General features: G+C 38.1%; 1 protein-coding gene and 1 long non-coding RNA gene across 2 annotated transcripts in view; one reads left to right on the forward strand and one right to left on the reverse strand.

Annotated features, from left to right (window-relative positions):
* Positions 1-98: 98 nt before the first annotated feature.
* LOC119127580 lies at positions 99-10,940 on the reverse strand. Its single transcript, XR_005098865.1, has 3 exons — positions 10,707-10,940; positions 4,935-4,945; positions 99-109 (listed from the first exon to the last, which is right to left on the reverse strand). It is a non-coding gene; the product is annotated as an uncharacterized LOC119127580 (long non-coding RNA).
* Positions 6,250-13,381, forward strand: part of nelfb (negative elongation factor complex member B) — a 34,051-nt gene continuing 26,919 nt past the window's right edge. Inside the window, exons 1-2 of the mRNA XM_037259483.1 lie at positions 6,250-6,489; positions 9,830-9,990. Coding sequence (XP_037115378.1) covers positions 6,376-6,489; positions 9,830-9,990 — 275 coding nt within the window. The 5' untranslated portion in view covers positions 6,250-6,375. The remainder of the gene's footprint in view (positions 6,490-9,829; positions 9,991-13,381) is intronic.

A 13,381-nucleotide genomic window follows, 5' to 3' on the forward strand; every position in this document is an offset into this window, starting at 1 on the left:
CTGTTGAAAACAATAAAGAAGTGGATTCTGAGGAAGATATGTCCTAAATGGATGCCGGAAATTTAACCCAGAAAAGCAGTCCACACCAGTCCATTCACACCATCGGAGTCTCTGCAATCGGAACTGTGATTTCCCTTCAGATGTGTCAAAAACCTGATCCAGTTGATGGAGTGTTGGAGTCCTCTTCCAAAAATCCATCTAACTCCTCAAAGGTCCATCCAACTACATGCATTTTAGTCCAGATAAGGTGACATTTCACATTGGCTAAGTGTCAAATAAAATAAAACTGATCCTAGTAGAGACCTGTGTGGGTAAATCCCATGCATTGAAATGCTTCACTCTGTAGGAATTGTTTTCTTCTTGTTTTTATGTTGAAAGGTAAAGTCCCGCCCTGAAAACTTTCTTTCGTGGGTACTCAGAAAAATCACATTTTCCTAAAATGAAAGTGAGACTGTAAAAGCTTGAAAGTTAACAGTTGCTTTAATTACACATTAATTTCCTCAAATACAAGCGCAAACTGTCCCTCCCATCAAGCTTTCACGCTCATTTGTATTGCATTGTATTTAAAAGCAGGAGACATGGGTGTGGCAAGCAGACTCCTCCTACTACTACCACCACCACACTTCCCTTTCATCTTACGTTAACAGGTCGGTCACACTTCCAGTTCACATTAAAACAAATCATGTGGACAAAAGGCCTGTTTCATCCTTGCATAATATGCAATCAACATCCAAAGAAGAATAGGACATAGTCATTCCCCCTGCCAGGAGGCAAAGGGAACTGATGAGAAACTCAAAAGAAGATTATCATAATTGCAGTAGTTTATTGATCCATGAAGGCCATTTGTGAAGAAATAGAAACGATACGGTCGTAAGTGTCATCACTCTAAATATCTAAATATGTGAGTAGTATAACTCAGTATCCTAATGTTCATTTACCTTAAAAACAGCAAAAGACAGCCCTAGTGATAAGTATAAATGCAGAGACATGGGTTGTAATCTCAGATCAGGCCCTCGTGTGGAATGTTGATGTGCCATACACGATAGACCTACTAAACCAAACACAACTGAAAAAAAGTTAGCCTCAAGTAGGACATTGACTGACTCAGATTATCTACCCATCCATTAATTTGCTTTATTGCTTAACGTATTCAGGGACACGGAGATCTGGAGCCCATCCCAGTTGATTTTGAGTCGTCAAAATACACTCAGGATTGGTTGCCAGTCAATCACAGGGCAAGTATACGTAGATGAAGACAACTGTTCAAAATGATTGAGTGGGAACCAGATAGCTTGCAGCAAAGTAAGGCAACTGTTCTACTACCCCATTAGGGACTAATACCAAATATAATGTTACCAATTTAAATGTATTGTAGTTGTTTCCAATTTGTTAACTTCATATTCATACATTTTGAAATAGGTGAGGTGGAACCAATCTCAGCTAAGTTTGTATCAAGAAGAGGACGGGTCACTGACTAATATAGTACACGTATCTATCTATGAGCAATTTAGAGTTGTTAATTAACTTAAGATGCATGATTTTGGAACAAACAGGCCAGATAAGAGAGCATTGGAAGAATATGCAAACTCCATACAGAAGGGTCAGCACCAAGTTCTGAACCAGGGACTTTGAGGAAAACACTGTTAACCACTTTGACCACACTGACCCACAACAAAAATGAGTTTGACACCTCTTCAGGCAACTACTGTTTCACTAAGAGTATTATTATCCATCCACTTATGGGGGATAAGGTGATTAGATTTGTCGGCAGTTAATTTTAGGGTACATATGATGGAAACAAACTTCGCAGCTACTGTATGAGCAAATTAGTATCTTTGATTAACCTGGGAAGTATGGTTTTGGAATGTGGTTGGAAGTGGAAGCAAACCCATGCATGCACGTTGATAACATACAAACTCAACACTGGAGAACCTGAGCTCACTGATTATTTCACAACTAATATTTTCATTAGAACTGCAGAGCTAAGATTAAGATTGCACCACCAGGCCCAAAGACAGTTTACAACAATTACATTTTATTTACATTTGTATGACAGTTAAGAATGTTAAAAGCACTGCCTGTAAAGACAATTAATTTTTCAGGTGACAACAGTTTAACTATGGAATGGAAACAAATATAAAACAAATTTGATGTTGGCCAGTGTGCCAGAACGGATTGTGAATGATCTTAGAGGTGATTGGCTGGCATCTCACTCAGCCAAAACTAATCCGTTGACATAAAGTCTCGCATCATGATTGATTGTGACATTTAAAATCCTTCGGAACATTCATATAAACACATAATATAAATGTCAGCTTGAGAAGACAAAATAATTAGAATGACCCAAAAATGTAGCTTTACCACAAAGAGGAAATGTGGCTATGGAGAGAAACAACCATTAAAACACATTCACAAATATTTACCAGCAAAAAAGACTCTTTAATGAATCTAACATGTTTTTGGACAGTGGGAGCAAGTTTGAGGACCCAGCTCGAACATGTAAACTCCACATAGAAAGGCCCGTTTATGGCATGGGGCTCCTACAACTGTAGTAACAAGTGGTGGTCTCCAATCAGCTCTGACCTCGTCGTAAAAACCTCGACCATAAAGAGCAACTGGCCTCCTTTTTCTGAACCTGCAAAAATAGAGGCAAAGGTTCAGGACTGGGTGGTCCATTTTATAAACGAGCAAACCAAAAGTAAAGAACTTGAGGATTCACTATGGGCTCTTCTCAAGTCACCTGAAGCTTGCGGTTTGAATGGACCTAAACATTTTTTTTTTTTTCTATTCACAGTACCCAACAGGAAGTACAGCAGCCTGTAAAAGAAAATTTGGCACTGTTGTACTGGCACAAACTAGTTTTCCAGCAATCTAGGGGGTGGCTAGTCGTGGCATTTTTATAATAAAGCAGTTTCGAAATTTACGTGACAATGTGCAGTCATTGTGGAGAAATGTAACGCTAGCAGTGAGGAAAATAGTGTGAAAATATGATGGCACTGACACAGTAAAGCGATCAGTCTGACGAATGGAGCCTTGAAGTATTTTAGAATGTTAGACTGTGTTTTTGAGCATACTAAAACAGTCTGTGGAGCAAAACATCACGACTTGATTCCTAACCGTGCTTCTAATGCCTGTTGAATTGAATCGTCATTCATGAGATCAGGGATGCCATTAATATTTGTCACCTGTGGGTATGTGAAGCTCTTTGAGACCTTTCTGTGATTTAAGGCAATATAAATATTAACTTGACAGGAGTAATTTCATGTATGAAGGGATACCATATCAGTTCAACTTTATTATTATTATTGTTATTGATAGATGCTAGCACTGTTCAAATGTATTATGATGTGTTATTATCATCATTATTATTACTATTATTATTACTGATAGATGCTACGGTGGTAGCATTTGTGTACACACACAAAGTAATATTTGGAGGAAACGCCTTGTATTCTTTGTCACTTGTATTTTAATGTACACATTCATTTATGCATTTTGGGAAGGAATCAGTATGCTTTATCTAAACCAGACAACATCACTCCGCTCCAACTTTGCCAATTTTCAGGTGTATCCCTCAACAACAACATTCGTCCACTTTTGGTGAAGCCACTATTTTGTTAATTTGTACGAGTGCTTTCCAACGACATGGATCATATTGGTTTCTGTTGGAACTTTTTAAAATGTATCTATTGTAAATGTAACATGTTTTTTGTTGTCATTCTAAAGCTTGAGTTGAATAATTCTGGTCACATGCCTCATGCTGTCGTGTCAAACAGTAGGTAAATTTTCAGTGACTATTTCAAATGACACCATATCATTCCACCAATAGGAACAGTTTGTCTCCTTTTCCCAAACAACTCTCTACTCTTCTTGAAATAATATTTTCAAGATACTGGAGATTGTCCGTGGAAATTATTGCATACTTTAAATGGAGTTAAGTATATTGGGTGTACAAAATAACCATTCTGTAATAACCCCAAATTGTACTTTAACTATGTCCTTGTGAAGCAGCAATACTAGTTAAAAAATAATTCGGGATTTAAAATTGCTTAAAATACTTTGTGATCAGATTAACTGTACTTGGTCACTGAAAACAACCTTATGTGCTTACATGCTGTTGGTATGTACCCAGAGTCGTATTTGAGCGGGAAGGTCACTTCAAAGCTCATTGGGGCAATCGTTGCGTGGAACTAACAAATGAGCCAGTTGTAAAACTTAACAAGGTGTTAAGTCTGCCTTCTGTGTGCCCTTTGACTTTCAGTATGCAGACTCGGCCAGTCCATGGATAATTTTACACCGCATTTTTTGGGGATGGGAATTTTCTCACAATGTCAGGATGACTATCTAGGTTAAAGACAGCAAAGTCTGCACCGGAAAGAGTGTATCCTCCCAACTGGGCTGAGTTTTGAAATTAAAGCTACAATTGATTTTTTTTTAAGGGGGAGTGATATCATGAAATGCTGGATGCCCATGGCATTATATTAATCAGCTCATTGGCCTACTGTTAGTAAAAGAAATAACAAATTACTTAAAATTCATATTTTAGTGAGGAAAGGGAAAAATAATTATATTTTGTCAGTTGTGGGTTAAATGTCACTAACTAGGGAGGAATGGAAAGGCATTTTAATGTTTTATGAAAACCTAACAATTATTGCATTATTTTAGCAATGCACATCATTGTCACCAATAGTCAAAAGCAGACTCTGCATACAATAAAAATAGGACTTTCAATAATAGCCACACAGCACATTTTGGCCTTTACTTTATACAATATTTTTAAACTCACTTGAGGAGCAGCAAATGTTTAGAGAAGAACCATACAGTGGCTGGTTGTATTTCTAGGTATAGACACTTCTGACAAATCTGTGCATTTCAGAAATATGTTACCGACCTCTTCACCTCCCTGCCATTTGTGTCACCCTAACGTTCACCACCACCCCAACTCCTCAGACCATTCACCACCAAGTTCTGCACACGCACACACACACGCACGCACGCACGCATGCACACACACACACACACACACACACACACACACACACACACACACACACACACACACACACACACACACACACACACACACACACACACACACACACACACACACACACACACAGAGGCGTAGCCAGGAATTTTTCCAGTAGGGGCGCACGCCCACAGGAAAAAAAATCGAACATCACCCACGCCGTTCGCTGATCGCTAAAACGTCCGGGAGGCAAACGGTGAATGGATAACATCGCGCACATAGAATAGCGCAAGCACACTCGCGCAAAACCGAAAGAAAAAGACGGCATGAAAATGAAGAATCGAAAAAGCTCGATTTTTTTTTTCTTTTTTTTTCAACCGGGGCGCAGGGAGTCCTAACCGGGGCGCCGCCCCGGCTCGCCCCGGCTTGGCTACGCCTCTGCACACACACACACATTTATAAACACACATGTAGACACCCATGTAGACACGCATGCATTTTATATATATATATATAAATGTGTGTGTGTGTGTACGTGTGTGTGTATAAATAAATAATCTGCACCATATGATGCTCAAAACGTTTTAAAAGCCAGATATTTATTTATTTGATGTCATAATACAAATTCTTATACCTCTGACAGCTTTCCAAAACTCCACACAATATGCAAAACATGGACTATACAATTGATACATTTCTTGTTTGTTTGACACAAACTGCATATAGTGAACACGTTTACAAAAATGTTTTAACTTATTTTGCAAGCAAGCCCTACTAAGGCCAAAACAATTGACTTTAAACAATTTTTTTTTTTTTACAAATGCTTTCACTCAGTATGTCAGAATATTATGTTTCAGACACGGAATACGCTGTGATCGGAATTATATTCTTATTGTTCTACAATATAGTATTTTAACAAACATGTTTTACGTACGTACACACATGCATTTAGGTCCCTTCCCCACTACGATCCCCCCTACTAATTTTTGGCGCTTGACGACTATTATCTTTTGGTGCGACTCAGCCAAGGTCCCCCCCCCCCGCTCGTTGACGATTACCGAACTCAGCCACCCACCCCCCACCCTCCAGACTCTTGTTTGATTTGTGTCAGAATTGAAAACAGAATGAACGGGAAGGCACACAAGCACGCACACAAGTAATAATTTTCAAACAACGTCCTTACGTATTATGAAATGAAACAGCATTTCTTTTTTCTTTTTTTAATCAATATGCACATTAAAACTAATGAATGAAATGCGGAACTAATGCTAAGCTGCGTTCCTGACGAACTGTTGATTAAGTAACCACTGTCGTCAGTTTGTGGATGAAACCTTTCGTGTGTCTTGGGCGGTTATCAATTCCATAAATTCTTCATTAGTATTCTGCATCACAAAGTCGATGTAGAAATGGAAACAAAAATGTTTGGGGGTTTGCCTGAGCTGGGGATATCGAACGGCGAGGACCTGAAAGAAACTCTCACCAACTGCACAGAACCTCTGAAAGCTATTGATCAGTTTCAGGTAACGACAGTGTTTCACAGTGCCATTAAGATTGTTAATTTTATTTTGTAAGACTTTACGAATCCAGTAGTGTCCGATGTGTTCATAGCTGGACTATACAATATAATAGATCTTTACCGCGAACTTTTACAGTACAAAAATACACCCGTCACACAATTTACAACAGCTACCCGCAGGTATAAATGCAAAATTGCTGCAGTCCGATTTTATTTACAAATCAAAGTTTTGTATGTGTTTACAGACGGCATTTTATTAGTTTATTTAGGATACCCCGAGGATACGCACTGCGACCCGGAAGTTCTCCTCAAGCTGACATGCAGTCGAGGGTTTTTGTTTCTATTATTGTTTCCCTGAGAGAGAGCGGGAGTAAATTTGTATTTGTGGGTTCGGAACTTTGCTCAAAACTTGTTTAGTTTATACCAAACAGTACATTTTTCCAGAAAGAGTAAAATCAGAGTCAACGTAATCAACAAGTTATTTGTATGGAATTTACCAGATCTTTATTACCCAGTGTATATGATCAACTGATGTAGTAAGTAAACATATCCAAAGTCATCTTAGGGTCCAGTTTTGACAAGCAGGCTGTTCTTTCCACCCCTTTCAAAATCATCAAAATTCTAGAGGGAATTGTATCCATGACTGTAGCAAACTCTTTTGGGGTAACAGGTAGGTGAAATTTGTTTAAAAAAAAAAAAATCTGTGTAGTTTAAAAGCCAAGCTTTACGACTGATATATTGGCTGACCAAAATAATGGTATTTTGAACCACAGCTATTCAAAGTAAAGCATTTTTAGGGAGTGATTATGATACTATATCAAGGACCAAGCCAAAACCATTGGTTTTGTGGAAATGACATAAAGCCAAGGGTACATTTTTCTATTTTGTTGTCACATAAAAGTACAAAGACCTCAAAATTGAGAAAATTTATAATCAGGTATAAAGTTCCAAATAGATGAGCGATAGCACTAAAATGTTTTTATCCAATTAATTTTTAACCCTAAACAAGGCAGTTAAAACCAGCAGTCTCACAATTATTACATTTAATTACAATTACATTAAAATGAATAATAAATTGTTATAATATCAAATATAGACTATACATAAAATATATTATCTATAATTAAGTGTATATAAAACATATAATAATAAATTGTTGCAGCCATAAAATTAAGTTGATGATTATTTGCTAAAAACAATAGTTTATCAGTTTGAACATGAAATCTCTTGTCTTTGTAGTGTATTCAATTAAAAATAGGTTGAACATGATTTGCAAATCATTGTATTCAGTTTTTATTTATGTTTAACGTCCCAACGACTTTGAAATTGGGTTTTAAATTGGTTGTATTAAACACAGCTCTATCCTTTATGCCACGCAAAATGCTCAACACACATTCAAGTCACAGTTGCGCTGTCTCTGCTTTCCAAGTAAAAATATTTCCAAACGGCAAACATTATCAGTGTTACATGACGGAAGCTTCCTGTTAGCATTCCACAACAGCTACCATTTAAAAATGACAAAATAACACAAAACTATTAAATACCCAATCTATTTTTCCCGAGTCCGATCAGGAATAAGTGATAAATAAGTCCACTTCGGCATCCTTGAGTTGTTTAAACTACAAGTCTCTTCGAGTAATAAAGATGGCGGCTTTGCGAAGCTGTTTGGCCACACCCATTACCTTGTTTGGTAGTCCCAACCAAAAGGATGTGACATAATAGACAAATGTACATACAGTGGAGCCTCGGTTTTCGACCACAATCCGTTCCAGAAGGCTGTTCGAGAAGTGAATCGTTCGAATTACGAATTATGTTTTACCATTACAAATAATGGAAAAAAAATTCATCCGGTCCAAGCAAAAAACCCCACGCTTTTTTAAAAGCATTTTTTCATTATTTTACACCATAAACTGCATAAATAAGTGAGTAGGTAATGTATAAATAAATAATATAAATAATAAACTGAATTAATAAAGTAGGCTACGCTGGGGAATGTATTGCCGTATCTGTAGCAACTCGCTTGTGTGTTTCATTCTAATAGTAAAAGATATATTTTTAAATTGTGAGGGGACAAAAAAAGCACATCAAAACATTTTTTTTTATTTTTACCAATGAAAGACAACATTTCAAAGATCATGTGAAAGAAAACAGCAAAAACGTTTTCTTAATTTCAAAAAACAAAAACAAAAAAAACTGCAGAAATTCTAATAAAAGATAACATACAGTAATACCTACTGTATCAAAGTTCGTGTGGCCGTTGTTTAGTAAGCACAGTCGCCCCTCTCGCAACATCACTTCCTTTAAGAGCGTCTTTGTTTTTCAGGATCGAGCTTATTGTCGATTTTGCCATGCAAAACGTCCGCGCCAACTCTGACACACGCACACCGGACTCATATTTTGCGATTAATTCTTTTTTTAAATTCAACCGTTTTGCGCACTACTTTCCTCTTTTCGCCATGATCAGGTTTACTACTCCCACTTGCTTCCTTTGGAGGCATGATTAGAGTTGGTGCAATCCTCAGAGTAACGAGAATGTAATAACGAACGGAGTCAGTTGGCATGCGGGTCCTCTCGGCTCATCTCACGAGGTTCGACAACCGAAATTTCGTCCGACATCCGAAGCAGAAAAATCTCGAATTTTTTGTTCGAATACCGATTTGTTCGACAACTGGGACGTTCAAAAACCGAGGCTCCACTGTAATAGAAAATGGAGAAAACTGAACCGAGTAACACCTGCAACACCTGGAGGGATGGATTACACTTTTCTACAATCTTGGAGACTCCAAGTGCACAATAAAATGAATATAAAAGCAAAAAAGTGGCTTTTCCATGTTATGTCTCCTATACATGTTGCCAAAGATTCAACCCTGGTGGAAATCAGTAGTTGCCTCAATCAATGCTTTGTTATTGTCATCATTGATCAATGTAGACACTAGATGGTTTATGCACAATGTGCGCCAATGTGAAGGGACATTGCTACAGGGCACATTTTTGGCCAGGGCTGATTGATTACGCATAACATTTACAGTTAATAAAGCACAGACCTTAAAACTACTGTAGATTGCGCAACACAGCATATTTTTAAACGGCTTGTTCTGTCGGATCGATGTTAGAGATGTAGTTATTGACCCAAACAATTATGCTGTTTTTTGTTTTTCAATTAAAAATAAGCGATTTAAAGATTCAGTATGAATCATAGCCATGTTACTAAAATATTCATTCTCAATGATTAAAAAAGGCAATCGCAAAAGATTTTAAGTTTGTGTTCATGTTTAGACATTACTAATAATAGATACTAAGATAAGATACTAATAATAACAATTTGACGTATCTTATGACCATAGATGGAAAATGGCATTTTGTTGCCAACTCTCCAGTCTGCCCTTCCTTTTCTGGATCTCCACGGAACACCCAGATTGGAGTTCCACCAGTCAGTCTTTGATGAACTCAGAGAAAAGCTGATGGAGCGAGTGGCTACGATTGCTGAGGGCAAGGAGGAGGACAGGTATGATCATTGAACTTTTAGTTTGTCCTTTTGTGACTGCCAGGTGGTGCCAAAAGCATTTCTACTCACACGTTATGTTGAGTATAATAACAGTAGCTACGCTTACATGGACAACATTTCTTCAATCCGATCAGAGTTCGAATTAAAATTATGATCAGTACATTTTTATTCCGACCAGAATTTTAATCTGAAAAGTGTCCATGTAAACATAGCCACTGATGCCTCCTGCATGAAACCACAGTAGGGTAACTTCCATTGTCTGCAGGTGTTAATTTGCTCATTTTCTTCTTAAAGTATTCAAGCATACAGTACCTGCGGCACTTTTTTCAGTCTCCCCATGCTGACCATTCTCGTGCCTTTAGTAGTAGGAATAGTGCCACCCTCACGATGCAGAACACCCGTAGCACTGTATGTGTACCATGTTGGGCCTCAGCCTCCGTGGGCTACTGCAATGCTATTGTTGTACCACATTGTTTTTATTTCACCGCACACATTGTGTGTGTGTGTGTGTTTAAAAAAACAACTTAATTTGCCTGTGTCTTGTTTGTGTGCATGATGTAGTACCGTATTTTTCGGACTGAAAGTCGCTTTGTAATGTACGTCGCATCAGACATAAAATGCACAATAAAGTGAAAAAAACAGATATAAGTCACTCCGGAATATAAGTCGCATTTTGGGGGAAATTTATTCGACAAAATCCAACACCAAGAACAGACATGAACGAGCAACAACAGGCTAAACGATACGTTATGCTAACGTGACATAAACACAAACAAGAAGCTGAGAACAGGCCTGATGTAACAATGACATTTATTCAAATAACTATAACATAAATAACATCTTTATCAAACCATCTGTGTCACTCCAAATCATTGAAGCCATCGATCGAGTTTGACCTCCTTTATGTAAACAAGTCCGACGTCAGCGGCGCGTTGCAGTTCAAAATGTTCTACAGGCCCATATAACAATATATAAACTATGTATGAAATAACAATAATATAAACAACAATTATCGAACCATCCGTGTCACTCCAAATCAATAAATCCATCAGAATCTTCGTCTTCCTTGTCACTTGAAAAAAAAACAAAAAAAACAACAACACAGCTGTTGACGCCGGAAAGACTACGTGCGCCGCTGACGTCAGACTAGATATATCAAATAAATGTAATATAAACAACAATTTTATTGAACCATCTGTGTCACTCCAAATCAATAAATTCATCAGAATCTTCGTCTTCCGTGTCATTTAAAAAAAACGACAACAACACAGCTGTTGACACCGGAACTATACGTGCGCCGCTGACGTCAGACTAGATATATCAAATAAATGTAATATAAACACCAATTTTAACGAACCATCCGTGTCACTCCAAATCATTAAATCCACCGGAATATTCATCCTCTGTGTCAAAAAAAAAACAAAAAAACAGCTGTCGATTCCGGACCTACGTGCGCCGCTGATGTCAGCCTCGTTGTCAGTTGGCAGCGGCAATTATTCCACAGATCTACGTATATGACTATATTGTAGCGTTACCAAAGTACCAGGCAAGACGTGGGTTTGGTAACCGGCTCTTTATTTCACAAATCAAGAGCTCAACATGTGAGCCAACACATGCAAGCGCCCTGGATCGCTCTTCCGCTCCCCCCCGCTGCCTTCACGGCCTCCCTAGAAAATCTGAAACTACTGAAGTCTAACAACATACACGTTGCTACTCTAAATAAACTGTATGTCAAATAACTATAACATAAATAACAAGTTTATCGAATAATCTGTGTCACTCCAAATCATTAAATCTCCCGACTTCGGAAGTCAGTGAATGGAACTCATTGTCAGTGAGGCTTCAATTATTCCACAGCCATAGTGCGCCCTCATGCGGTTTAAAGTGAAAATAACATGTGAAGTGATCAACTATACTAGTCAAAGTCAAAGTCTGCTCTATTGTCAATTCCTTCACATGTCAAGACATACAAAGAGATCGAAATTGCGTTTCCTACTATCCCACGGTGGAGACAAGACATATTACACCCAATTGGTCCACAGACAAACAATACATTCAAGTAAACAATACAAAAAGTAAAAATAAGAAGGCACAAACAGTGAATAAATAAGAGCAACTTGATTGAAATGGTGCAATTGTGTATACAGCAGTCAGTAAGTAAGTAAGTAAAGTGTTAATGATCAAGTAAAAATTTGTGAAAAAAATTCACATATAAGTAGCTCCTGAGTATAAGTCGCTCCCCCACCCAAATTATGAAAAAAAAAAAAACGCGACTTATAGTCCGAAAAATACGGTAAGTACGTTCTCAACTTCAATTGGCTGTTGCCAACGTGACACGGGGAAAACTTCACTATGTAGAATGGTCAAAGAAGCAGAATTTCCACTTTGAATGCTTCAAATACCAATTATGCAAGAGTGCCTGGCCAGGTGAACTGCAATGAATTTATTTGGAATCGTGCTGCCAGGAATGCTGAATACGTCCCCGGTCTGTACGTAGCATGAGACTTTGCAGTACGGCAGGGATTGTCAACCGGTGGTTCGTGGTCCTTTAGTGGTCCGTGGCGGTATTGCAGGTGGTCTGTGAAATTGAAAATGGAAAATAATTCTAACAGTTTTAAAAATAAGATTGATTTATTATTTAGACTTGATTTGTTTTCCAGCTAATTTTGTGAATCATTTACCCATCCAGATTATGTCAAATGTAGCGGAGATTCCCAAATTAAACATACAGATACAAATAAATAGCCTATATAGGTCTATCCTCCTTCGGTGCAAAAGAAAATAATATTCCACCAATCTAGTGGTCCCCGAGTTGCTTCTTGGTTATAATGGTCATCCCTTGGACAAAATCAGTACAGTGCAGTAGGGTTGTTACAAGAACCGATACTTCCGGTACCAACACGCAAAAAATATGTCGATAACTGCTTTTGTGGTACCATCAGAACCAAATATTCAACTTTTCACTCTGCGAGCTGTGTCGATTCCTGGCGAAACTGAAGGGGGCAGTATATGCATATGAGCAGGACAGAGCAGTAGTCAGCGGCGCTGAAGAAGAAGAAAACTTTCAGTCTTTCATAACAATGGCTTCAGCAAGTGGGATTGGAAGTCCAACACGCCGGCTTGTTGAGAAGCCAGGTCGCTCAAAGAGTCATGTGTAGAGCATATATTGCATTCGAGGCGGATGCAACCGGAGCAATTATAGATTCGTCCTTTTACTATCACTGTTATGACACGTTACATTATAAATACGTTAACCCGAATATGATTATGTGCCATCATTTCGGCATGAGTCAGCTGGGGCTATACGGTTACCAAAAGTATTTAATGTCAAACACATAGACAAAGTGCGCAGACAAAGACTCAAATATGCAAATGTACTTTTGGGCACATG

Source organism: Syngnathus acus, chromosome 9 (genome assembly GCF_901709675.1).
Source record: "Syngnathus acus chromosome 9, fSynAcu1.2, whole genome shotgun sequence".
Lineage (NCBI taxonomy): Eukaryota > Metazoa > Chordata > Actinopteri > Syngnathiformes > Syngnathidae > Syngnathus > Syngnathus acus.